The sequence below is a fragment of the Alosa alosa genome, chromosome 11, assembly GCF_017589495.1.
Source record: "Alosa alosa isolate M-15738 ecotype Scorff River chromosome 11, AALO_Geno_1.1, whole genome shotgun sequence".
NCBI lineage: Eukaryota > Metazoa > Chordata > Actinopteri > Clupeiformes > Clupeidae > Alosa > Alosa alosa.
The window spans coordinates 12,405,226-12,430,711 of NC_063199.1; the positions used below are offsets into that span (position 1 = coordinate 12,405,226).

Consider the following 25,486-nt stretch of genomic DNA (forward strand, 5'->3'; position numbering starts at 1 on the left):
ATGGGTTCCTCCTGTTGTAAGTGACATGCAAAATCACAAATCAGGATTCAGCCACAAAAAGGTTTTGGTATGATTGATATATACGTAAACCAATAACTACCCGGTTATCAGTTTGATTGACATCTATGGTAGTTCTAGTGGGGGGAAGGGACTGTAGAAGTTGATATAACCGCCATCTTGAAAAGTGCCCTCTGATGGTCTACCTTTTCGCGCCTGTCAGAATCTGTTGTAAACAGGTTATTGTGTTCTCAAAATTCGCGAGGTGATCGCGTTTTAATTTCAGTAACATTTTATTTAAAGGATTGCCTAGCTACATGTCGGGGACTCGCCTTAAACCGCTCTTAAACGGTACGTACATTCCTGCCCATGTAATTCTCACTAGCGACGGGAGGATCGTTAGCTATGTAGCTAACTAGCACGCTACTTGAATAGCTAATGGATGTTACTTTTTGCTGGTATCAGCTAGCTAGCTAGTATTAGCTAGCTATTTCGAAATGGTTTGCGGATAAAGGGCGAATTGCAGAATCACATAGTAACGAATGTTACGATTCAACCTAATTTTAAACAACGGTGCCTCTTTACGTAATATTTCCTGAGATTACACTCCGGTATGGTTGTTTGCAGCCTGTATTGTTAACCAAAACCTGCTCCTAGGTATGGATTTTACGTTAATGTTACTAGGTGGTTAAGGCTAGCGGCTAGCTTCCAGTCGGACAACATAGCATTAGCAATGTTTAACGCAATAGAACCTAGCCGGCTGTAGCTCGGGTAAAATGAGTTGAAATCGACTGAACTGTGTCATACATGCGTATGTACGACGATGTTTATTGTGTAGAACAATATTGCATTGGATTATAGCTTTTGGTGATTACAGTAATTAACGTTAACAGCATCGTTCACAATTCCTGTTGACGTGGTAACGTTAAGTCAATGAGAAAATCGGTTAACTTAACATTAGTGGTTTATTAGCTGTCGTAGCTAGCAGCTTTAAAATGCCGACTGGAGCTTGTGATGTTGACTGGTGTCACTGAGCGAGTTCATGTCTATGTAATAGGCCTCAACTGGTTGCCAGTTTAGTTGGCACGTAAAGTTAAAGCTTGCTTCATTCAGCATCTAAGCTTTTTAAAGAGTTGTTGTCTATTCACGTTTGACTGTCTACAAAGGTAAGCTTAGCAAAGAGGACCTATGTTGTCAACCTTGATCGCCGAGGTTCCTAGAACAGTTAGCGATAGCATAGTGCCTACACGAAAAAAGATTATCGTCACTTCCTACTTAAGTAGCTTTCAGGTTAACTTTCGAAAATGCTTTGCCAGCTTAATTTACCAACTAGCGTTAATAACCTTAACAATTTGGGTAACGTTTGCTTACCAGGGCAAACATGGGTGTTTTTGTTAGAATAGTAATGCAATTCTATGTAAACAGATAGTGTTGTTATGAAGTCTGGTTTCTAGCTGCTACAGTTGGAAAGTGTAGTGAGTGTCTGACACTGATCAGGGCGCATTCAACGAAACCGGCTTGCTTTCCTATAATCGGTCTGGTCAGATGATTAACGTTGGGGTCCAAGTTACCCTTTTTACATTTATCTTCAACGTTTGTTTACTAGCTAAAGGTTGTTATCACGAGAAAGTAAGATGGTGGTGTTATAATTGTCCTCCCAAAGTCCGCAGTTATAAGCGTGGCTTGCAAAGTTATTTTGCGTTCAGTATTTCGAACATGTTGATGCTAACGTTACTTCTTGGGTGATCACTAACGTTGTCAGTCTTGACAATTGGCCAATTATGTAGCCTGGTGTGCCGGTAAGTTAGTTAAAAGGCTCTCACTGACTATCTACCAATTCTTCGAGCGTTTCATTTGTGCTGCCTCGTTATAAATGCAGGGAAACGAGTTAGGCCCAATGGTGAATTGACTGTAGGCTGTTACTAGCGAGTGTGGTCCAGTCACGCGATTTTAAGGATTCCTTTAAGACTTAACGGAGATTTGTAATTTTACGAACAACCATAGAAATTGGGATTTATTTATACCACCGGCTGAAATAGTTATGGATAGCTTTTAAATACAAACGATATAGAGTGAAAGGCAGCTAGATATTCTATTTCTGCGACATAAATACAGTGGCTCTCTAACAACTAGCTATCGAATTCCAAAGACATGTCGAACTAATGTTTACATGCGTGGGTGGTGGGCAGCAGTACTGCGTTATATTGTTTGCTAACTAGAACTTGACAGATTTTCACGGTTAAAGTAAACAGATGGTCTGGATTCTCGTTGTATTCAATAGTGCTATTAAGTGTAAATGCACTCGTCGTCTTGGAAGCTTATGCTGTTGCTCAAGTAGAGCTGTAACTTACTGTAGCTTCCGCAGCTCTTACCTTTACAGGTATGTGACCTGAAGTAGCCCTGGTTTCTCTTTTCCTCTTAGGACTTTGAACTGTGGAATCTTCATTCATATAGGCTACATATAAATCCATATGGGCAGTTGAATATAACTGTCCAATTGGTCTGCTATCACTGAGTTGGCATGTCTTCATTATTTGTATTTTGGGTAGTTTAGTTTGATTACAGTGGATGATTTGGTATGATTGTATGTTTGTAGCTATTTTTAGTTAAGTAACTTATTACTGTCATCAGTCCAATTCACACAGCAAGTGTGTTTTTGGTGTTATTTTATATTTTGCTGTTTTGACACTCGAACAGTGCTTGGCAACTCATCCTCTAATTGGAAGGGTCTGGAAAGAGGCCAGTGTCAATGCTCCTTCAGCCCAACCCCCATCTCCTAGTCTATTAATAAGCGTGCTTTCTTTCGTCATTCATGATCTGTCAAGATGGCTGTGCCATTGCCCTTAAACCCTGTCCATGCCGTATTTTTTATTTTTTTTTTTGAAATTGGAAAGCTAATGAGATGCTTTTTGGCCTGGTTATATATAGACTGTCCAGTGTGGAACTGCTGCTGGTCTGAATGTAAAGATACAGAATATTTGTTTTCCAAACCTTCCTCCTTCATGCAATACATTTGGCTCCATGTGTGTCTACTCAGTGATGGACTTTCCTTCTATACTCCCCAAATATTTGGTATGGGTTAAGAACTGCATGTCAGCCCCATAATTGTTTTCATCTTTTGCTCGTCTATAATTAAGTCCAAAGACATTTTAATTCTGAAAAGAGAAACAGAATCCATCACTCATCCCACATGTTGATTATTTTTGATTTTGCATCTCTTTATTGGTAGTGGAAGACAGCAAAGTTGAGTAGGATGTATCACGTAGGTGATAAACTCGGCTGAGTAAAAAAGAAAAAGCTGATTTGAGAACAGATGTGTCTGCAGTATAAATGCATTTAACATATTTTTTTAATAATTAGGGAATTTGAATAACTTATTGCCCAGGATGTATACAAAATAAGTGTTATAAACACAGTACTCTTTCTTATTTTCGAGCTGTCAAATTTGGAGAAAGAAATCTGTATAATTGACAGAAATGGGAGTGTACACAATTATTGATGGAAGGCAGATGCTCAAAAAAGAAACTCCAGGCTGACATGACACAGTGTGAGTTTGACAGACGATAAACGAAGTGTCCTGTGTATTGGCCACTGCCATTTCTCTGGAGCGAAATGCTACGCTAGTGTGCACTAAGGCTCTTCCATTGTGTGTCTGAAGAAATGTCATCAGATTTGAAGACGTTCTCATTCACCTAAAAATGATATTTTTTCTTCCTTTAGTTTCAGTGATGGTCATTTACCTGTATGCTTAGTTTGGGACGCTCCAATCGATTGGCTACGACTGGATTCTTCTCCTTAAAATTAGACACAACATTTGTTTAAGTGGTTGAGGACCTCTTTTCACCGCTGTAGTTAAATGTGTTTTTGTTTAATGCTAGTATGACAAAATTGTGTTGTATCTCAAACAAAAGCTAAATGCTTTAGCTTAGCCAATGTAATTTGAGATTCAATTGGGGAACATGTCCAAATGTGTAGGAGGATTCTAACACAGAAGCAGCTGGAGTAATGACACAATAGCATGAGTGATGCGCCTTTTAACATTTATTTATTTGTTGCTTGTCACAATGCTTTTCATGCTACAGGGTTTGGAGCCACTGAAATGTCAGATATTTAGCCTGCAAGATATTGGTGCAGTGTCTGCGAGGCGTTGAAATTGTGTCTTTGAACCTTTCAGACATGACAATTGAGTGCCGATTTGCCAGTGCTTGGCGACAGACAGCTAGACGACTGAGGATTCACTAAATTTGAGAGAAAGGGATTAGAATTCCAGACTGTACCTTGAAGATGACCAAATATCTTAGTTCTTTCAGGCACTTTGCGATGGCCAAATGCTTCAAAGTAATTGAGGAAAAAAACACAATTTTTTAATGTGCCACTGTGAAGTAAGCAAAGTTTGCAGCTAACTGCTAGGTTGATATGTGTTTGCTTGATGCACAAGTCTTGATCAAACCTAAGAAGCAAAAGATTATAAGGTGATGAACTGTTTGTTTATCAAAATCTTTCCATCCAGTAGCGTAGTTCAGAAGTCATTACGTGAAAGTAGAGCTAACATGGAGCAACAAACGCCAAATTTAACATACGAGTAAACCATCATGCATGAACGAGTTATTGTATTATTCGTTTGCTCTATGTGAAGTACTGCTGGATAATGTGTATATATGTGAGCTAAAACGTACTCTCTCTCTTGTGTGTTTCAGGTGTGTGTTAATTGTGGGCTGTGGACGAGGTGTATTTCTGCTGCATGTGTCCTGTTCTTAAGGATCTCTCGTCTCTGCTGACCGTGGTGCCTGTAATGGGCCAGAAGTCCCAAAGAGCACAAGAATTATTTTATTTTTAATCTGAATTTTTACCATCGGGGCGCTGCTTCGTTCAGGTATGTACCTTAAGCATCATTCATTGTGTAAAAAAATATTTGTGATTTTGTGTCTTGAGTTAATGAATGTGACATGATCTTTCCCTACTTGATGCAAGACAGAACAATATTTATGAAGTAGCTGAAATAAAATAAAATGAATCCTGACCCTGTATGGGTAGGGTTTCCAGGTGTTACCCATTTTCAAAAATATTAGTGCTGCCGTCTTCTTTTAACGTTTTTCTTAATCAGATGTTGGTTATATTGCAAGGAAACGGAAAAAGAAGAAAAACATAACCACTCACAGGGCCTTTGTACATTGTCTGACAAACAGGAAGATATTTATCCCATCCCATTAATCCATTTGGCCTCTTGTTGCCAACACACTTTTCCATTACTGTCCCTAATGCAGTCTGGTACCACCTCATGTTTGTGATTTTTCATGAGTGACCTACCAATAATGTTGATGATGTAACAGACAACTTTTAAAATATATAGTTTAATCTGAAGCCAACAAATTTAATTGGGTTAAAAAAAAAAAAAAACTGTATAATTGAACCACAAACTGAAGAATTGAATTGACACTTGCTCTCTATCATTTCTCCTCCATAACTTCGATCTTAACACATCTTTTGGTTTCGCTCCTCAGTGGCACCATGTTTTGGAAGTTTGATCTGCACACAACGTCCCACATTGACACACTCCTAGAGAAGGAGGATGTAACCTTGATAGAGGTTATGGATGAGGAGGATGTCTTGCAGGAATGCAAGGCCCAGAACCACAAACTCGTCGAGTTCCTGTTGCGCCCACAGTGCATGGAGGACCTGGTGAGCTACATTACCCAGGAACCCTGTGACGACGTGGAGGAAAAGATTAAATACAAGTAAGTTCAGACCATTTCTTTATTTACTTACTCTAGAGCTGTATTCTGTATTGATTAAAACCGCTGGCATTGACACTGGTATATGCACCTGCCTGGACTTTAAACATGCCTAGAGCTCAAAGGTATTGGCCTTCAGTTTTATGTTTATGGTAACGTTGATAATGTCTTGAGACATTTTACAGAACCCTAGAGAAGGCGCACGGTCATCAGTAGCAAGGAAGAAAACTGAAAACGGGACCCAGGCCTTCCTTAAAAATGTTTGTTTGCAGTAACCTGTCAGACTTATAATTTTCTGTTCAGACCAAGTGCAGTATCTTTCTTTTTTAAGCCAACCATATTAGCTTTAAATATTATCTTGAGCAAAATGAAGTAAAAGAGCAGATAACATGTTTGTTAAAACGATTTTGTGGGTACTAACCGGCCTATCACAATGGAGCCAGAAGAGTGTGTGCTGATTATTACCCAATCAGAATAAAACACCTTGTGCATGTGCGTATTGTGCCGGTTAGCACAAAGTAAAATTTTAGCATGACGCCCACCTTCATGTCACCTAACCTCACATCTCTGCCTTGCAAGCCTACTGGCCAGTAGCTCATAACAGAAGTAACCATGTCTGCCGTAGTAAGCAAGGAAGACTCAATCTATCTTGAATGGAGAGAGCAATCCTTTATATGTGTCTTTATAGGAGCACGTACTGAGCTGCCACCATATCCAAAATGATCTTTCAGACCTTTTTTTTCCGGGTTGGATGTTAAGGCAAACAAATATATTTCTTAGGATGGACCCATATGCCTGGGGCTGGTCCTTAAGAAGGTGAAGAAGGAGTAGGGAATGGTCACATTCAGCTTGTATACTCGCACTCCATGACAGTCTAGCCATTCTGCCTTGAGAAAATGTTTTAAAGTTTAAGCTGAAATATTTTACCTTCTCATACTAGGGTTGGGTACCGAACACTGTACCTTTACCGGTACCCAACCGAATTAATGAAATGGTGTAGTTGTTACAAACAAGGTGTTATGGATTCAGTAAGGGTAAGGTACCGAAAAAAGTACCGTTGAATACCGACACCGAGCCTCAGGCACCGGTACCGATATTGGTTGAAATGTGATGGGTACCCAACCCTATCCCATACAAACTGGTATTTAAACTGAAACCATTGCCATTGGTATCATTGTAATGACCATCTTCTAAATTTCCCTCAGATACCCCAACATATCTTGTGAGTTGCTGACATCTGATGTTGGGCAGATCAATGACCGCCTGGGGGAAGATGAGGGGCTGCTGATGAGGCTCTATGGCTTCCTACAGAATGAGTCCCCACTCAATCCCCTACTGGCCAGCTTCTTCAGCAAGGTCCTCAGCATCCTTATTGGCCGCAAGCCAGAACAGGTAATCCATTCTGTGTCAAGTTGAGGCAACTAAGGTTTACACAGCATACTATACAGATTGTGCAAAAAAAAAATGTTGTGCATGCTGGCTGTTATATGGCTAATGTGTTTTTCCAGGAAAATGAAAGGCTTGTGTGTCATACTTGTATGCCATACTCAAACTCAAGTTAGTATGCCGACTTGTAAAAAACAGTGTGTACATGGGCATGCAGCAGTTTGTTTTTAGTTTTCCAGGAATGTTTCCATCTGTTCAGTACATTGTTTTTTTTTTTTTTAATTGTCCTCAAAAAAACATGGTGTTGTTTCCCTTGAATTCTACAGTTGCCTTGTTTTTGATACCTGATACCTTTCAATACTGTTGCCTTGATTTAAATCAGGTTTGAATACCTGAGATTCAAAAGGTTGTGAAATGATTTTACGGTCCCCAATATTGTATCCATTTTTTTTAGTGCTTATGGTCTCAACCTCCCTTACCTCCCATCTACTCTGTGTGTTTCTTTTAGATTGTGGAGTTTCTGCGAAAGAGGGAGGACTTTGTGGATCTCATGATCAAACACATAGGCACCTCTGCCATCATGGACCTGCTGCTGAGGATGCTTACCTGCATTGAGCCTCAGCAGCTTAGACAAGATGTGTTAAATGTGAGAGCTTCTCCTTATTTATTCCTGCTGGTAATGTGTGGCTCTGCAGTTTCAGGTTTCCATTTAACATAAAGTTCTCATCTCATGAAGCTATGTTGGTGTTTGAATAATTGCTTTGTATTTAAGGTATGATTTGTTAAATGATTGAACTTGTATGTGTTTTGGTACTTTGTGAGCCTTATGAATATAGTGGTGCATTGTTCCAGTACTCTATATGCAGTTTCTCACTTGTCCCTTTTCTAATTTTTTCCCCTCAGTGGCTTAATGAGGAGAAAGTCATCCAGCGTCTAGTTGACATGGTACAGCCATCTCAGGATGAAGATGTGAGGATTGCCTTTCCTTTACACCCTTCCTCATGTATTTCCATCTTGTACTGTTTCTCCCTGTTTGTCTGACAACTGGCTCTTGTCTCCCTGCAGAGGCACTCAAACGCGTCTCAGTCTCTGTGTGAGATCATCCGGCTGAGCAGAGATCAGATGTTCCAAGTGCAGGGCTGCTCAGAGCCAGACCCTTTGCTGGCCACACTGGAAAAGTATGATTGTCTCAGTTTCGCATTGTAATGTCAACTGACTGGCTTTAGGTTGTGTTTAGATTGCCATTGTGTTGATCTGGTGTTTTATAGATCCATGTGGTCAGAGGCATACTTCATCACTTTAACTCAGGAGTATTTAAGATGATGGGGGTGGGCGATATATATCGTCCACGATAATATTGTGATTGTTGTTGATGGGATATGAAGTCAAGTCAATTTTATTTTTATAGCGCATTTAACATGCACAAAGTGCAACACAAAGCCCTCCACAAACAAGACGCAACAAATTTACAAAATAACAATTGACGCAAAACAAAACAAAAGATGCCTTATAAGTATATATATATACTCTTTTGATCCCGTGAGGGAAATTTGGTCTCTGCATTTATCCCAATCCGTGAATTAGTGAAACACACTCAGCACACAGGGAACACACAGTGAGGTGAAGCACAGGTCAGTTTTATTTTTAAAGCGCATTTAACATGCACATAGTGCAACCCAAAGCGCTCCACAAACAAGACACATAACAACAAGACAAAAGATGCCGGATGGAGCGGCGTAGTCGCCAGCGTGCCCATGACATCAAGACATGACAAATACATTTAAAAAAATAACAAATACAAAAAATGCCGGACGGAGCGGCGTAGTTGCTAGCGTACCCGTGACACCAAGACAGACAACAAAACAAATAAAAAGTAAAAAAAAAAACACACACTAATCCCGGCGCAGTCAGCTGCCTGCAACAACAGCGGCGCTCGGGGAGCGGCGTAATTGGTAAACGGTAGACATACAAGACTGTTAACAAACAAAAATAAACAAGTAATAAAATAAATAAATAAGAAATTAAAATAAAGAAAAGTCCATGTTAACTTAATCCAACTCAGTCCAATGGCAATGACATGGCGCACAGCTGCATCTTCAGATCCAACGTTAACATAGGCCTTCTGTAAGTGACGTTAGTAGGCCTAATTCAGTCTAGAGATCACTGGAAGCATAGAAGCTAACCGTCTGAAGTTATTGGTGATCCCGCAGATAAGCAACTCTGTGGACCCCCGACAGCGACAGCCTGATGCTCCGACTCCGAGAGACTGCAGAGCTCCCCAATGTCAACGGTAGTTTCGAACGTTGGTAGCTGCTAGCTAGAAGCTAGTCTGCTCAATCCAGACTCGGTTAACGTTAGTCTGCACCAAAAACTTTGGTCTGCACAATCCAGACTCCAGGCAAGGCAGATGGCAGCTCGCAGGTCAGCAGCAGCTCGGCGGCCACGGCAGATCCCTCGCAGAGTAGGCCCAGGTCCAGCTGTCCCGATAAAGCTCCTCGACCAGACAGTGAAGTGCAGCACCGTTCATGGATGGATGGTCAGCCCAGGGCAAAAGCTAGTTCTAGCCATAGCAAGCTCCCAATGGACCAACGACATCAGCCGATTTGGAAGCAGTAAAAGGGACTAAGAAGAACACGACAACCAGGGTTTCCCACAGAATTGAATTCCATTTGTGGTGGTTGGTTTGCAGAATTAACTTGAATACAACAGTTTTTAACTAATTAGCACAGCGTGGTTATGTTAACCAGATTTAAGCACAATTTAGTACAACCTGGAAAATCATTGTGTGGTGGTCAATGTTGATATTGTGGTGGGCCGCCACAAATAAGTCAATGTATGGAAAACACTGACAACTATTGAAAATAATATAAATGAAGAGAATACATTTAACTAGACAAAACAATACAAAAAATGAACATGACATTACATAAAATTACGAACATTATAAAAAAACAAACAAAAACATGATGCCAGATCGAGCGGCATGTCTCACCAGCGTCCCCGTAACCTAGCAACCTCTTAAGGGAGTATGATTAAATAGTTCCAGCTTACACAACCTCACCCACTTGTCAATATATTAAAATAACCAAAGAACTTTGGTTACACTTTTAATTTGAATTATTGTCATACCAGTTTACTCAATGTTTTGACCAACAGCAGTAAATGACTTGCTGTGCCATGGTTTGCAAATAGTTTTTTTACCACACTCTATATTTGGCACAGCAACAGGGCTTCAAAACGTCTTTGGTTAGAGTGGGACTGATCCATCACACAAGTAGAAAACTGTTCAGTACGGTGGCTGTGATCTGTGGAAATAAAAAGTTAAATGCCAGGAACTGTTTCCTGACAACTTTGATTGAATGATTTATTGTAGGCAAGAGACATTGGACCAGCTGCTGTCCAACATATTTGACAAGGAGAAGAACGAGTCGGCCATTGTCAGCGTGATCCAGATTCTGCTCACACTCTTCGAAACACGGAGACCTGCGTAAGGCCCTTAAATGTTTTTCAAATGTATGGTATCCCTGGCTGTTATGCTGGTGGGCTGATTGGAGGTTCCTTGTTGGTTCTGTTGACTTCCCACATGTAGCTTTGAGGGCCATCTGGAGATGTGTCCTCCAGGCATGAACCATCCCTCCTTCTCAGTCAACCAGAGCATCCTGGAGGCAGTCAGGCCTCGACTGAAAGACTTCCACCAGCTACTCCTGGATCCTCCCAAGGTGAATGTTGTGAATATTTCTTTAATTTTGAATTAATTATGCCATCACAAATTGTTACCACTTTGCTTACCTACACTAACTACTCTTAAATTGGATTAATCGAAGACATCTCCAACTTCATGAAATTGACCCTGGTGTGAATCGTCATTAACTCTTATGTTGTGTCTTCAGAAAACGCTCATGAAAACCACTTGGGGAGTCTTGGACCCTCCGGTGGGTAACACCCGCCTCAATGTGGTGCGACTGGTGGCCAGTCTCTTGCAGACCAACACGCATATCATAAACCAGGAGTTGATTAACCTCAACACTCTAGGAGTCATACTTGTGAGTTGCCATCATAAAAGAACATGTAGACACCCAATGTCCCAATCACAATTTATCGTTGTTAGGATGCATTCAAATGCTCAGTTATTTGTAGCAGCTTTACATTCTTAACTCTTGTGAAATGAAGTTGTTGAAATGAATGTGTACTAATGGGCCACTTTTTTTTATTTCTACAGGATATGTACTTTAAATACATATGGAATAACTTCTTGCACATACAAGTAGAAATTTGCACTGCAATGATCTTAGCAATGCCTCCAGCCCAAAGTGAAACTCCTGAAATTAACAGAGAGCAAGACCAAGAGCCTGTCAGGGAAAACCACCTCATCAAACATGTGAGAAGCCCCCCACCCCCAATTTGTCCTTGTGTTTTTTTACTGCTCAATCATATCTTGTCGATAAACCAACCAAAACCATTGTTTTTGTTCCTTTCCACATCCAGCTCTTTCAGAAGTGCCAGTTACTACAGAGAATCTTGGATGCATGGGGCTCTAACGAGAAGGAACAGTAAGTGCAGTTGAACTTTAATAATGAGGAATAGAACAGAAGTCTATACTAGGGCTGTAACGATACACCAACCTCACGATTCGGTTTGTATCACGATTTTTGACCCACGGTTCGATACGAATCTCGATTTTTCTTTTTTTGGGGGGGGGCTAGACATGTTATTAAATAACATTTTAATAGCCTCCCTTAGAACACCAGAGGATTACAATATAATATATCTATTATTTTATATCCTGATATAAAAGTATTTTTCTGAATGACTGATATTTATGACAGCACACTTTATGCAGATTAGCCTATAGCCTAGGCCTGCTATTTTTTATTACAACTCTACCTCTTTAATTCAGCTGTCTGGTTGAAGCATGGAAATATTTTAAACAAAGTAGCATAGTTGGCTAGCTTAGCCTATCATAGTCTACTGATTGGACTGTTCAGTTTTCCCATGTGTGTTCAGGTTCAAGGTAATACTTGTTCTCCTTCGGAAAGGCCCTTTTGGGAAACGTTGGTATTGAGATGATCAGTCAACTTCAATGCAAGAGTTTTAAACAAATATGTGCAGCATGCTAAGAGGATTTAATAGTAATTTAGCTAGTCGTCTTCTATGCGTCCTTGCTTTCACGATTGTGAATGTTTTATTTAAGTCGCGCGTGTTCATTGAGAGGGAGAGGTATGAAATTATTATTTATTTATTTGTTTGTTTGTTTTTGGACAACGTAGGCTACCGATAAGTAAAGCGGGAGATGTGGGTTGCTTTTTTGTGGCCGCGTAAGATGCAAAGCACTGCGTGAAACACTAGAAAGGTGTGTCGCGATTCTGCCTTTTCACACCGCGACACAGTATCGTTGATATGAATGTCGCAATTTCGGTTTTGAATCGTATATTGTTACAGCCCTAGTCTATACAGACATGTTCAGAAGTCTATACAGACAAAGTATTGATTTGGTAATGTTGTAAAAGGCTTAACATTTTCAGACACTATGCAGGAATTCAGGAATCCCTGTGTTGCACCATAGTCACACTAACGGAGGTGCGGTTTATCTTGAAGAGATTAAAAGAGCTGTTTTTCCACTGTTTTTCAGGGCTGAGGGTGGACGTCGGAGAGGCTACATGGGCCACCTAACCAGAATAGCCAACTCCATAGTGCACAATGGTGACAAGGGCCCCAATGGGGCTCAGATCCAGCAGCTCATCTCAGGTGAGAGATCCATCCTCTGATGACCACTAATGATGGGTCATCGTAAAGCTTTTGCCTTGCTGATATGTCCATCTCTATCTCTCCAGAGCTTCCAGAGGATGACAGAGAAAGATGGGAGTCCTTCACTTCTGGCCAGCTATCAGACACGAATAAGATTAACACTGTAGACTTGGTAAGTGTCGTCTCAATCATGAACTGAAGTAGACATGGTCTTGAGTCTGCAGTGGATTTTAATTACCCACATTATAGCAGACACACTGACATGGCAGTGGTCCTTTTCTAGAGATCAAAATGGCAGACAAAGTAATTTAGAATTAAGTCAGTGGATGTTTATTTTGAGTAATGGTATATGTTGAGTAAATGTGCTATATTTTTAGGTAACCTCTGCCATGACTGCAATTTTTGAACTCCATTTCATGCCTCTATCGCTGTTGAATCATCTGATTTGTAAAAGGATTTGCCATTTCCTTTTTATAGGTTAGCACAAACCACATTCACTCATCCAGTGACGATGAAGTAGATTTTAAGGACGGTGGATTTCACCAGGACTCCTCCCTGCAACAAGTAAGTCTGTAACTGCAAGAGCGATGAATCTTCAGTGTTATTTATTTAATATCTTCCGTTCATGCACAGTTTAACATATTTAATGCACTAGTCTGATAAATGGCTAATTGAATACAAGGTAAAATAAATGAATAAAAAAAAAACACGTTTTGCATATTATAGCAGTAACCATGAATGTGCATGGGTGACATGCTGATAAATTTCTTTGTTTCATCAATGGAAAACGTATGAAAGCTTTTGCATAGTGTCAAGACTATATCATTATCGTTGGTCCTGGGTTTGCCAGGCCTTTTCTGATTATCAGATGCAACAAATGACGTCCAATTTTATTGAGCAGTTTGGCTTCAATGACGAAGAGTTTGCAGATCAGGATGATGTCGTGGAGTGAGTACTGACCATACATGTTTTTTTCCCCTCCATATTCTTCCACTCCCTCCCTTCTGTAAATGCTCAACATAATTACCAAGTATAGACTGTATTGGCACAGATGTTATGGTTTACTGAAAGTCCACAGGAGCCTAAAAACTTAGTGGTGCCATACTGAAGTGGTTCCCTGAAAAGCTCCTGAAACAGTCTTGTAGTTGTTCCTATTCACCATTTTTCTTTTCTAAAAGTGTGTGGGCTGTAAACTATACATGCAACAAATCACATTCCGGGTGCTTGAGAACTTTGTGGTGTAGAATGAAAATTCTTCTTTTTCTCTGATTGTTTGAAAGCTGCAGAATAATCAAGGCAAATAAATTTTAGGGTGTGGCTCTTCTCTTTTTACGTTGTGGCTAGTAGAGAATGCAAATTGGCCAGAACTTACCTATTGTTGAGTTTTGGTGCATCCTGCCTGGACCTAGATGATGGCACTTTTGGCTTTAGTTGTGAGAGAATATTATGGATTTAAAAGAAAGAATACATGTGATGAGATTGTGTTTAGTATAATTAGTTTTAAACATACTTCAGTTTGTTTCAGTTACATGGTGTGTAACATGACTATTTTATATGGTCTTGTTTGTGAACCTCCATTAAATACTGAAAGCTGAAATAAACGAAATTTAACTTTCATACCAGTCACACCAGGAGCCTAAACCATAAATCTGGTCTTTGCTTGCCGCTTCAGTATGCCTTGGGTAACTTGATTTAGTGATCACACTAGATCAGGTGCTGTTGGGTTAAAGGGTGGCCTGTTGGGTTTCATTTCTCAACATTTCTCTTCAGTTTTATTCTGAGCATTAGTAGTTTTATTGTAACCTCTTATTTGTCCAGTCTGAGCCATTTGTTTAAACTCTAAACTCTTGTTCTTTTTTTAACATTTGCAGTATTCCCTTTGATAGAATATCAGACATCAACTTTTCCTTGAATACCAATGAAAGTGTAAGTATGTAATTTCATCCTGATTTAATTTAGGAGGTAAGCTTATAATGTTTTTAGCCTAAAATGCACAACCTCATTTTTAGATTCGGGCATAAATTTGATGATTTAAAGCCTGATTTGTTGACAAATTTTATCAAATAATGACCAATATTGATGTTCAATATAAAAATTGAGCTTAAGTAGAGGTAATGATGATTAGAAGTTGAACCCGGAGATTATTATGAATTTATTGCTGTGAAACGTGATAGACTGTAAAGAACTTCCAATAAAAAGAAGTAGTCTTGAGTCAGAAGGAATAGACCTCCACAGTCCCGCCCCTCCTTCGAGAGCTTAGTTTCCGGAAGAAAGTTTCCCATTAATTTCTCCAATCAACGTCTGGAAAAATCCATATATAAAGAGTTTTAGACCATGCCTTAGGCTAACCAACTATGATGTGACTCATAATCATACAACAATTTTGAGTAAAAAAACCCCAGAAAATCCAAAAAAAGGCAAAGGTACAAGACTGTATACATATTTTAAATTCCGAGTGAAGGAACTACTATCCCATGAGCCTTTTCAAACGTACACATTTTGGAACATTTGCAGCCTAACGATAGTTTAACATGCTTCTATTTTAATGTTAACAAGAAGATGACTAACTTCCTACCGTTTCCATTGAGTAAATTCAACTTTTTATCGGACGGCCACACATCGGTTCTGACAGCCTAGGTATCCATCTTGATTCCAGCGAGTAACGAGACCACAGGCGCGGAAACAGTGGCATAAACATTTCCATGGCAACAGCGATCTCTACCTATCAAAGGCTCTTCTTTTACCAGCTTACATTAGGATGTTTGGTAGTGTAGTACTTTTCCTGTTAAATCACGAATAGACCCCCCAGCAGCAGGTTTTAAGTCTACCATGGATGGTTACGATTTTATGGCTTATACTGAAGTTGTCAATAGAGAAATTGTATTGTATTGTATTGTATTGTATTCTTACTTCCGGAATCGGCTGTGGGCAGGACTGTTGCGGTCTATAGGAGACACAGCATTTTTGCAAAAATTCATATCATTCATGTGGAGGTTTCGCAACAGAAGTAATGGATTTGTTAGTAAACAGTATGATATGAGCGAATAATGTTTTATCCACTAATCAAAGTATTTCCTCAACGCCCGTGTAGTCCCCTCTGAGAGGGAGAGAGCGGTTGCGCTCAGGATGAGATGAGGTCAGCTGTTGTAGTGAGGAGGTTAGTGTTGTCCGCACACTAGAAAAATGAAGATTTACTGTAATTGTTTTTGTCCGTTAGTATCCTTGCTAGGGGGCAATAGGATATTGCAATCTTCGTCCGTGTCTGTCCGCTCGAATTAGGGATGCAGGAAATTCTGGGCCGATTAGCGGTATATAAAATAACAATTTGGCCGATAACGATGCTGATATCTTTTTCTTTGTTTGTTTACTTCATTTTAGTTGTTAATTATAGAGTGGAAAGAAAAATATTCATAAAAAACCAAAGCAAAATTCAAGTCTTTCAGTCCTTAATAGCACATTTACCTAGTGTAGAATTGATGTAGCGTAACAGGTAAACATCAGCCATTGCCATGTCATAAATTTCCTGATGGGCGCTATAAGTCTACAAGGCTGATATTGTCCTATACTGATGTTGTCCGATATATCGGTACATCTATAGATACAGTCTATCTATTTAGCATTTATCCAGAGGGAAATTCACCCCAATACACACACACACACACTCAAAACGCCTGGTATTGCACTATGTAATGATGTCGCAGGTAGTAACAAGCCCTTTCTGTTGGTTTTAGACGAATTTGATACCACCTTGGTGCTGAATTAGGTCGCCAGTACATTGAAAATTTGCGAAAACACAATGTAGAAATTTATCTACATTGTGTTACTTTAATATTGCATGGCAAGGGTCAGTGGTCGCTTGACTGCTCTTGTTTTAAGATGACAATAACTTTTTAAATGGACAAAAACATATTAAAACATTTTTTCAGTGTGCAGACCAGCTAACCCTCTCATGAACCAAATTTGGCTATTTTTGGGGAAAATTCTACTTGCTTTATTGTTACAGATTTTTAAAAGTTAACAGACCAGAAACTTTAGAGGTCATTTTCTCCAAATCATAGAGTAATAATTTCATCAAATCAACACTTTAGTAGCTTTAAAGGCAGGGCAAGCGATGCTGGATGACGTCGCATTTGTTTTATGTTTGTGTTTCTTATTACACTCTTTTTTTCCAAAGCATCTACATTATATCTGAACTAAATACAGAGTAAAACACACCAGAGGTAGCTTGCCTCTCTTCAATGCTCCCTGAGAACCTTTACACAGTATTTTGTTATTACATTAAAGATTAAAAAACTGTTTAAATGTTTGGAGCATTTTTTCTGCTTTTCTATATCGCACAGGAAGTGACTAATGGCAGATAGATCTCAGAATGACCTGGCAGCAGCTTTTCATGTTATACATCATGGACAATGAGGTCTAGTTTAATTTGAAAGTGCCAAGTCACAGTGGCTTTCATTTTGTGTGTATAAATTCCTCCCAAGACCTCCCAATTTTACAGTAATTTATATATAAAGTTCTTAAAATTAGACTAAATGTTCTGCAAGATCTAGTCCAATCAACTCAAGCATCCAAGTTGGCATTTCAGACCGTCTTAACTCTTTCCAGACACTAGAAGTAATTAAGACCAAGTTCAGCTCTAAAGCATCCATGCATAACTATGCTAATTATTAATGCTGTAAGTACATTACAGTATTTTGTTCAGCAAGAATTGATTTGTACATCAGTAGTCAGCCTACTTTTTAGAATGATGTCTTCACCTGCCACTGTCTTCAATCCACATAGGCAAATATAGCGCTGTTTGAAGCCTGCTGTAAGGAAAAGATTCAGCAGTTTGAAGACACTGGCTCTGATGAGGAGGACATTTGGGATGAGAAGGATGTCACTTTTGCACCAGAAGCACAGCGACGTCCTCGGTACGGCACTTAACATCCTGGCCTGACCCTCAATAGCCCTTTAGTCCTGATTCATATTCACCAAAACCCAACACATTCTGAAGAATATGTTTCCATTTTCTTAATGTGTCTCTCTGTGGTAGGAGTTCTGGTAGTACTGACAGTGAGGAGAGCACAGACTCTGAGGAAGAAGATGTGAAGCGCGACCCCTTTGAGCCCAGCAGTGCCACGACAGACGACAGGATGGAGGTCGACACGGGTAAGATTGAAGCATCTCCAAGAGACGGCAGTCTCAAACAAGCCATGGGTGTTACAAAAAGCGCTCAAATAGGTTTCCCCCATTTTGCGCCAGGTCCCGTGTGGACGGCCAACTTTGACGATATTCCCATGGATACAGGGAACTCTGCGGGGGCTGCTGGAGCTGCCCCCTCGTCCACCACGGGGACCATGTCTGAGCCCACTGGCTGGAGCTCACCTGCTGCTGCCCCCATAGCTCGCGACACAGAGACAAGCTGGGCTGACTTCTCCAGTTTCCCCCCCTCAGTGAGGTCAGTCAAAGGACACCAACAGAACATATTCTACATTAGGGCTGCAACAATTAATCAATTAGTTAGTCAATCGTTCAATTAATTGCCAATTATTTTGTTAATCATTTTTTGGGGTTATAAGGAAAATGCCTCAGAATGCAGATTATCTGCAGACTATCATTAATATTTTTAGCTTTAGGCTGTGTTTAAACTTGGCGTCCTTTTGACAAGAAAAGCTGGCCTGGGTTCTTTTGCCAGTACGAAAAAACACTGGCAGCAAAAAGCCGTTTAGGGAGTCTTTTGGTGCCATAACCATGTGTGCTAATCAAGCGTTAATGTTAGCTAGAATGCTTGTTTTTCTAGCAACTGCATTAAACACCTTTTTACTCTTGTTTTGAGTCAATGGTCAAAAGTATCTCCATCGCTACCGGCTCCATTTGTGCTGGTTGGTATGGAATACAGACAGACAGACAGTTTATTGATCCCCAAGGGGAAATTCAAGAATTTCGTCCCATTTCTAAAAATTACGTCCCATTTCTAAATATCGTGTGGTCAAAACAAGGCATTTTAGGGCAGAATATCGAGCTTTGGGTAACACTGACATTTTATAGATAAAACAACTCAACGATTAATCGAGAAGGTAATCGTCAGAATAATTTTTAGTTGCAGCCCTACTCTACACAATACTAATGTTGGCAACATGGCTCACTAGCTGCAGACCTGCCAACCTGTACGCATTTTGCGTTGCAACCACGCATTTTCACATCAAAGTACGCCACTATGATTTTTTACTTAAAACTTCCAACTACGCAAATTTTTTCTTCATCCAACGGTGGGTTGATGAGGTGAGTTTAACAAGTGTTCACTCGCAAATTCGCATCCCCCCAGCTAAACTAAAAATATTCCACTGAGTGCGATTGTAAATTCACCTAGGCCTAATAGTTTGATGTTGTCTTAGAAAGTTATTACTTGTTCAACAGTTGTTTCAGTTAGCATATTTTCAATGTGTCGCTGATGGTTAAAATTTTCATAACTAAAAGGCGCTAATTAAATGGAGCGCAGACCTTTCCAAGGCAAAATGCAGCCATTAACGAGTCTGAAAGTGGGCCTAGGCTAAATAATTTGAGCTGCTCATTGATGAGTGTTCAATTAGTTTTTTCTTTGGAGCATAGATCCTCCTTCTTGATTGTTAGCGTGAAAACAAGCGAGAACAAATAATAGGCTTCCAGACAGAGATCATTCACTTATCACTGTAGATAATGTAGGCCTAATCATTGCAGCCTCACAGATGGCAGAAAGACGCTGCGATCTGAAAGAAACTGAGTGCATGTGCAAGTGAAATTCTTTAAAAGCAATCAGTAATTTGCATTAGTCAGCAGGTAATAATTGAACATTTAACAAAAACATTTTACAAAAAACAAAACATGTAGGCTATTGTGAGTAAAGGGATGGGTTGCACACGGACAACAGCAGATGTCCATAAGCTTCTATCTACTGTAGCATATATCCATGTGAATTAAATATGTTGGCATAACATGGGCAATAGATGTATTTCTTTACAAAATAAATCTTTAGGCCAGATATAAGAAAATGGACAGCATATCCACATCAGTCCCTATCAACGCAAGTGTTTTTCAAAGGTCAGGATTATTAGGCTCTAAAACAGATTGTCAACATTATAGAGCTACTGTAAAAGATTCAGTTTGCACTTTCAGGAACACATTGGATCAGATTTAGATAGATATTCAACATTAAAGATGGGTCGCTATCCAAAATGTGTCTTGCAAGTATGGCTATGTCTGTTTTTGGCTGCATGCATGAAGGCCGACGTGACATTTTCTTTTCTCGGCTTGAGGTGATACTCAAAAAAAAATCTTCAAGGTTGGCAGGTCTGTAGCTGGGATTCCATCCAATTGCACGTTTTGATTACTCAAATGAGAAATCCTAACTGGAAATGTTTGAAATTCTCATACAATTTTCTTAATGTGATAAAAAGTGCCCTGCAATATAAATGGGTCTGTACATTCCAGACCTTATGTAGAGAATCTGTGTTTCCAATTTTCAATAAATACAGTATTTATTAACAATATCTATAGTTTCTCCTTACTATTACTGTATAACTACACACAGCTACAACAAATCTTAAATTCTCCTTTCTGGCATTGATCTTCATGTCCCTTTTCCACCCTTCCAGCCCCAAAGACCCACTGAGATGCAGCTCACCAGTGGCCATGGAGACGAGCCTAGAGACGGTGGACCCACTGGGTGTGAACGCACCCATGCAGTCTGAAGGTGAGCCACTTATCTTCAGGTGTTCGTGGTCATGCCAGGAGCAGGACTTAATACTCCACGTGTAACTCAGCACGCCGAGTATACCATTTCCCACAATAAGCCTTGGCGCTTCACTGGATACTTGCTTGAGACTTTGTTTAAAAAGTATATCTGTCCAGGGCTAGAAATTATTTTTTCAAAATGGGTGGAATTCCCCCTTCAGTGCTTCACATGGGGTGCGGTGGGTTGGGTGGGGGATATATACAGTATTTTACAAACCGAAAACACATTTTCCTTATACAGACGTCAATGACAGAACAACACTAAACAGTCTTTACTTACATGGTTTTGGTTTTCTAATTGGAGTAAGTGTTTGTGACAACACGTCATGATAAATTTGATAATGTTTGATCTCTGTTTTGGTATGAAGCATGTTTCACGTAATGATCTGCGCACTCTAGAAAATGAAAGTAGGCCTACTATGCGCTCGGTGTCTGTAGCTGTCTGTGCCAGTTTTATATTAAATCTATAAATCTGTATCCTAATATGTTAAAACTATATGTTAAAATATAAAGACTGTTTTGGTAATCTCAGGATATAGTTGTTTTGGTTTTTATCAGCTCTTGATTAAAAAAAGCCAAATTGCTAATTCTAAAATAACCACAAACAAATGAAATGTAAGCCACCAATAGGAGAACCCAGCTGACGTGTGCTCCTTTTCGTGCTCCCAGCTGCAGGACAGTGGCCTGAAGAAGCGGTCCCCTCTGGGCCCAAAGCTGCCTCTGCAGGTGGTTCAGATGCGGAGGAGGAGCCGGCTGGGGACCGCGTCACTGAGACGGTCACCAACGGCTCCATGAAGGAGACGCTCAGCCTTACTGTAGATGCCAAAACTGAAACTGCTGTTTTCAAGAGGTGAGTGACAAGTGCTGAAAACTCAGGAGGGGAAACACGCCTCCCGTCCCTTTCTCTGTTTTTCGCTTCTTTCTCTCGCTCTCTTCAGTGTCACCAAACATTCCCTTTCTCCCTGCTATAACACGGCCATTCACTTCACTGTGCATGTGGACCTGCCCTGTCTCTGTGTCCGAGCTTTGTCCCCATTCCCCACCCCCACAACGGGAGCCAGCCAGGTGGCAGAGACACCCCCTCCCCCATCAGAAGGGGGACGGTATTTTTATACAGTCAGCTACTATTGTAGCATATTGCATCTGTTTCCTAAGGGCCCACATTTACAGATGTTTGTGTGTTTTTTGATTTCCCCTTTTTTGTAAATAAAGAGAGAGAGAGAGAGAGAGAGAGAGAAAACAAACTGTCCTTCACTTGCACCACTTACAATATGAGCTTCCTCTTTCTCTTTGGCGTGCGTGCGCGTGGCTTCAGAGTGTTGAAATCTTATCGGTATGTACAGCCAATTGGGGGGGGCTAAACCATCTGCCGTGTCTGTTTTTCTGTTGTCCGTTCGTTTGTTTGTTACTCCCAATGTCAGCCACTAATTGATTTGTTTTATTTTAATATATATATAAATTGTATGTACATATAATTTATATATATGCACACAAACACATTTATGTAACATTCTTTTTATGTTTTTAATGGTTGTTTCTTCATGTCCATTTGCATGTTAAGAGTTGTCAGTGACTCAAACTGGCTGTAGGCCTTCAGCTGTAACCATTTCTGCTCTCAAGTAGTAGTGAACGATGTATGCAGCCCGTCCTTCAGAGGACATGGATGCCTTTTTAAAATTTAAAATAAGACTGGCTGCTTCTTTGTGAACAGCCACGGCTTCTTAAAATTATGTGCGAACAGGCAGATATAGCTTTGCTTGCAGTAAAAAAAACAAAAAAAAACACACAACTTAGTAATATTTCACATAAATTGACAGAATGCTGGCTTTTTAAATTATCAGTTTGTAGAACATTGTACTGTATGTGTTTCAGCATCAACATAACTTCATGTACAACTGATCTTGTTCACCTGTAGATTCCTTCCTAAGCTCCAAGCTTTGACTTCCCTTAATTTTGCAGCTTATCAGGGTGCAGACAAACAGGGTACAATAAACAGAATGAAAGGTTTATTCCTCTTGTCTGCCACATGGGGTCCCCATGGTAGGACCTCCCCAAGTGTAATGATATTGGAGGACTGGTGGTACCTGGTGAATATTTTGGGTCCTATCCCATCAAACCACAGCACTTTCATGTCCAGCTTTAAGACCCATCGAATTGATTTAATATATGTAATACTGCCAGGTGAACACACGTTCTTTCCTGTTTCACGTGAGCTTTTAATGCATTGTGCAGTGAAGTCGAACAAGGCCTCATGCTGTGGGTACATTTCTCCTAGACCCAGGCAAAAGTGCCACCTGAAAAAACATTCCATTACCTAAAATAGTCCCAGTGCTGGAGATGAGCATAATGGTAGAATTACTTGATGGAAGTAAGGTGTAACATTTTAGAAAACTCTAGACTTAACATCATCTAATCTGCTTGAGCCACATGAATTGAAGTCAAAGTGTCATCTCTATTTGAGACTGGGGCAACAAGGGAAGGGCAACAATAAAACTATTTGTTGTACTCGACTTGTATTGTGTCAGCAACTCCTACGGCTTAATCCTCTACAAGCTTCTGTGCTGCGTTAAGGGACCATTTTTACAAAAAGCCATCAGCTGTCGTACAAGAGTTGTAGCCAAATCTTAGAATGGTGCAATTGCCAGCTGTTCATTATGATAGCGAGGCAGAGCTGGATAGCTGGCGTGTGGTCTACTGAGCATACCACTGATCCCGTTGTCTCTGCGTAGCCTAAACCAAAGCTTGTTTACCTGGCCAAGTGTTCCGACTAAGAATTGCCATTGGCATTGAATAAACCCTAATCAGATGGAACTCCCTACGCTTCTCTCCATTTGCTGTACATTGTGTTGCCCACATTTCATTTTGGTTCACCCAAATCCATTTCATCACCCTTCATTTGCACCCATTTGCTTTGAATGTGGTCTGTCCCCATTTTTTGCATGTCTTGTCTGTCGGGTTAAACCATGAGGGGCAAGGGTTGGCCAGTGTGTAAAAAGGACCACTGTCTGAATGTGTGACCCTTCCCGTTTATAGTAAGGAAGAGAATTTACCTACCTCTGAAGATGGATCCGCCAAGTACGTTGTAGGTGAGAGTGGCGAATCTAAGAGCACCTGTGCTGCTGCACAGCCTGTTGGCAACTGTCAGAAACCAGGGTAAGTCTCAAACCACTCCAGCTAATGTAGTTACATCAGATGTACTGATTTTAAACTATTTCCCTTTTGTTCTATAGCCTGTATTATACATGCATTGAACTTCTGTTACCTTTTTTTATTTCTTTAAAAGTGCTAATTTCTTAGAAGAGAAGGCAAAAGTTCAGAATGAGGCTATCAATGGTCCCCTTGAAGAAGCACCAGTCAAGGATGAAGCCAAGTAAGTCTGCAGTGTTCTCTCTGAAAAGGTTTTCAGAATCCTTTAGGAATTCATTGGATTTAGAAACGGGCTAAACAGTGCTTACAGAAGACCTCAACCTCCCATTAATTTTTAGTAGAGGTTCATTTGTATGTTGCAGTTGTGTGTCCATGTGCTCATTCGTCTCGCTCTCCCCCCACAGAACAGAGCAGTGTGTGCCCTCACCAGATTCAGCCGTTAACGGGCCGGTGTGATGTGATGCGGTGCGACTATGCCTGCCTGCTCCTGCCCACGCTCGCGGTCTCCAGAAGGGGTTGGCCAGGAGGGGGCAGTGCCAGCCTGGGAGCCTGGGCGACAGCGGGAGCTACCCACCCCCCTCCTCCTCTCCCCCCTCAACCCAACTTCACCAGATCAGGACCAGCAATATTCATATTAGACAGTTGTACAGAGAGTTTGAACTGTATGGAGAGAAACATACTCTAATTTTTTTTCTTCTTTTTTTGCATTCATTTATAAACTGTTGTTCTTATGAGGTGATCTGTCTATCTTGCCACTCAAAGTTAATAGTAATGTTGCTATAGTTAAAATGATTGTATGAATAAAATATTTTATAAAAAGAAAACATGTATACAGAAACAAAATATGAATTACTGAAATATACCAATTGGAACACTTGGTGTGGCCAAATTGTTTTTTGCTTTGTTTTTTTTTTTTTTTTTTAAACAGGGCTTTTTTTCCCCTCTTGCACAAATCTGGTATTCTGAGTAAAAGCAACACTTACAGTGAAATGTTAATTGGCAACCTATGTTGGTCTGTTTTATTCATGAGGCTGTGATTAGGGGAAACATAATTTTACACATTCAGAAAGATTTATTTTGCCACTGGTATTATTTGTAAATGTTTCTTGTATCCTTTCATGAGCAAGATCGGGGGGAACAAACTTTGGAATAGTTTTTAACTTAATTTATTATGAAAATTTAGTTGTAATATTCTGTTACTAAGAGCCATACACATGTCCTCCCCTACCCTTTCCCCTGTGATCACATTAAACTGTACAAACCCCCTGAAGGAAGGACTGTAGAGGGTGTTCTCCAGTTGCATGTAGCTAGCGAGTTTAACACTTTCTATTGGCTTGTGATGATTGGATCTTACTGTTTTCCAACTGTTCCTGTCTCACTGAAGTCAACCTCTCCACCTGCAAAGTTTTCTGGGAATGTAATGGATATTCCTGATATGCTTCAATCATGCATAAATCATTGACTTTGATTTATTTTACTTTTTTTCTTTCATTTTTTTTAATAAAAGGGCAACTGTGCCAGAAAGAATAGGAAACAAATATTTCTAAATCCTTTCAGTTAAACATGTCAGTGATCAGGTTTGAGTTTGTCCTATTTTTGCTTGGCCTTGCATGTACTATATCCTTAGCACATAGTCTTGCCAATATTGTTGAGATAGATAGATAGATTTTAGAAGGACTGAATGGTGCCAGCTCAGCACCATTTGGGCAGTATGCTACAGGTTTAGT

The 25,486-nt window shown here is 40.1% G+C and overlaps 1 protein-coding gene across 8 annotated transcripts; it reads left to right on the forward strand.

The window, feature by feature from the left end:
• Positions 1–25,297, forward strand: ppp6r3 (protein phosphatase 6, regulatory subunit 3). 8 transcript variants are annotated; one of them, XM_048256252.1, is made up of 26 exons: positions 1–16; positions 4,695–4,870; positions 5,499–5,732; positions 6,935–7,121; positions 7,624–7,761; positions 8,019–8,084; positions 8,181–8,293; positions 10,489–10,602; positions 10,705–10,834; positions 11,006–11,158; positions 11,335–11,493; positions 11,601–11,665; positions 12,745–12,860; positions 12,947–13,032; positions 13,338–13,424; positions 13,711–13,808; positions 14,732–14,786; positions 17,643–17,773; positions 17,896–18,011; positions 18,105–18,300; positions 20,474–20,571; positions 21,282–21,462; positions 21,928–21,945; positions 23,646–23,765; positions 23,896–23,982; positions 24,164–25,297. In XM_048256252.1, exons 3-26 carry the CDS (start codon positions 5,506–5,508, stop codon positions 24,213–24,215), a joined length of 2,793 nt encoding a protein of 930 aa, XP_048112209.1. In that variant the 5' UTR covers positions 1–16; positions 4,695–4,870; positions 5,499–5,505; the 3' UTR covers positions 24,216–25,297. The 8 variants fall into 8 exon arrangements, with proteins under 8 accessions (XP_048112209.1, XP_048112207.1, XP_048112212.1 ...); XM_048256250.1 differs by lacking the exon at positions 1–16 and adding an exon at positions 172–348; XM_048256255.1 differs by lacking the exon at positions 1–16 and adding an exon at positions 172–348 and having other exon boundaries at positions 18,150–18,300.
• The last annotated feature ends 189 nt before the right edge of the window (positions 25,298–25,486 follow it).

What these genes read in the sequence shown, in the direction of transcription:
- ppp6r3 (XM_048256252.1), top strand. Translation starts at nt 5,506, where the DNA reads ATGTTTTGGAAGTTTGATCTGCACACAACGTCCCACATTGACACACTC. An exon ending in AGTTTCCCCCCCTCAGTGAG is followed by an intron (nt 18,301 to 20,473) that starts GTCAGTCAAAGG and finishes CCACCCTTCCAG; the next exon opens with CCCCAAAGACCCACTGAGAT. An exon ending in CGCACCCATGCAGTCTGAAG is followed by an intron (nt 20,572 to 21,281) that starts GTGAGCCACTTA and finishes TCGTGCTCCCAG; the next exon opens with CTGCAGGACAGTGGCCTGAA.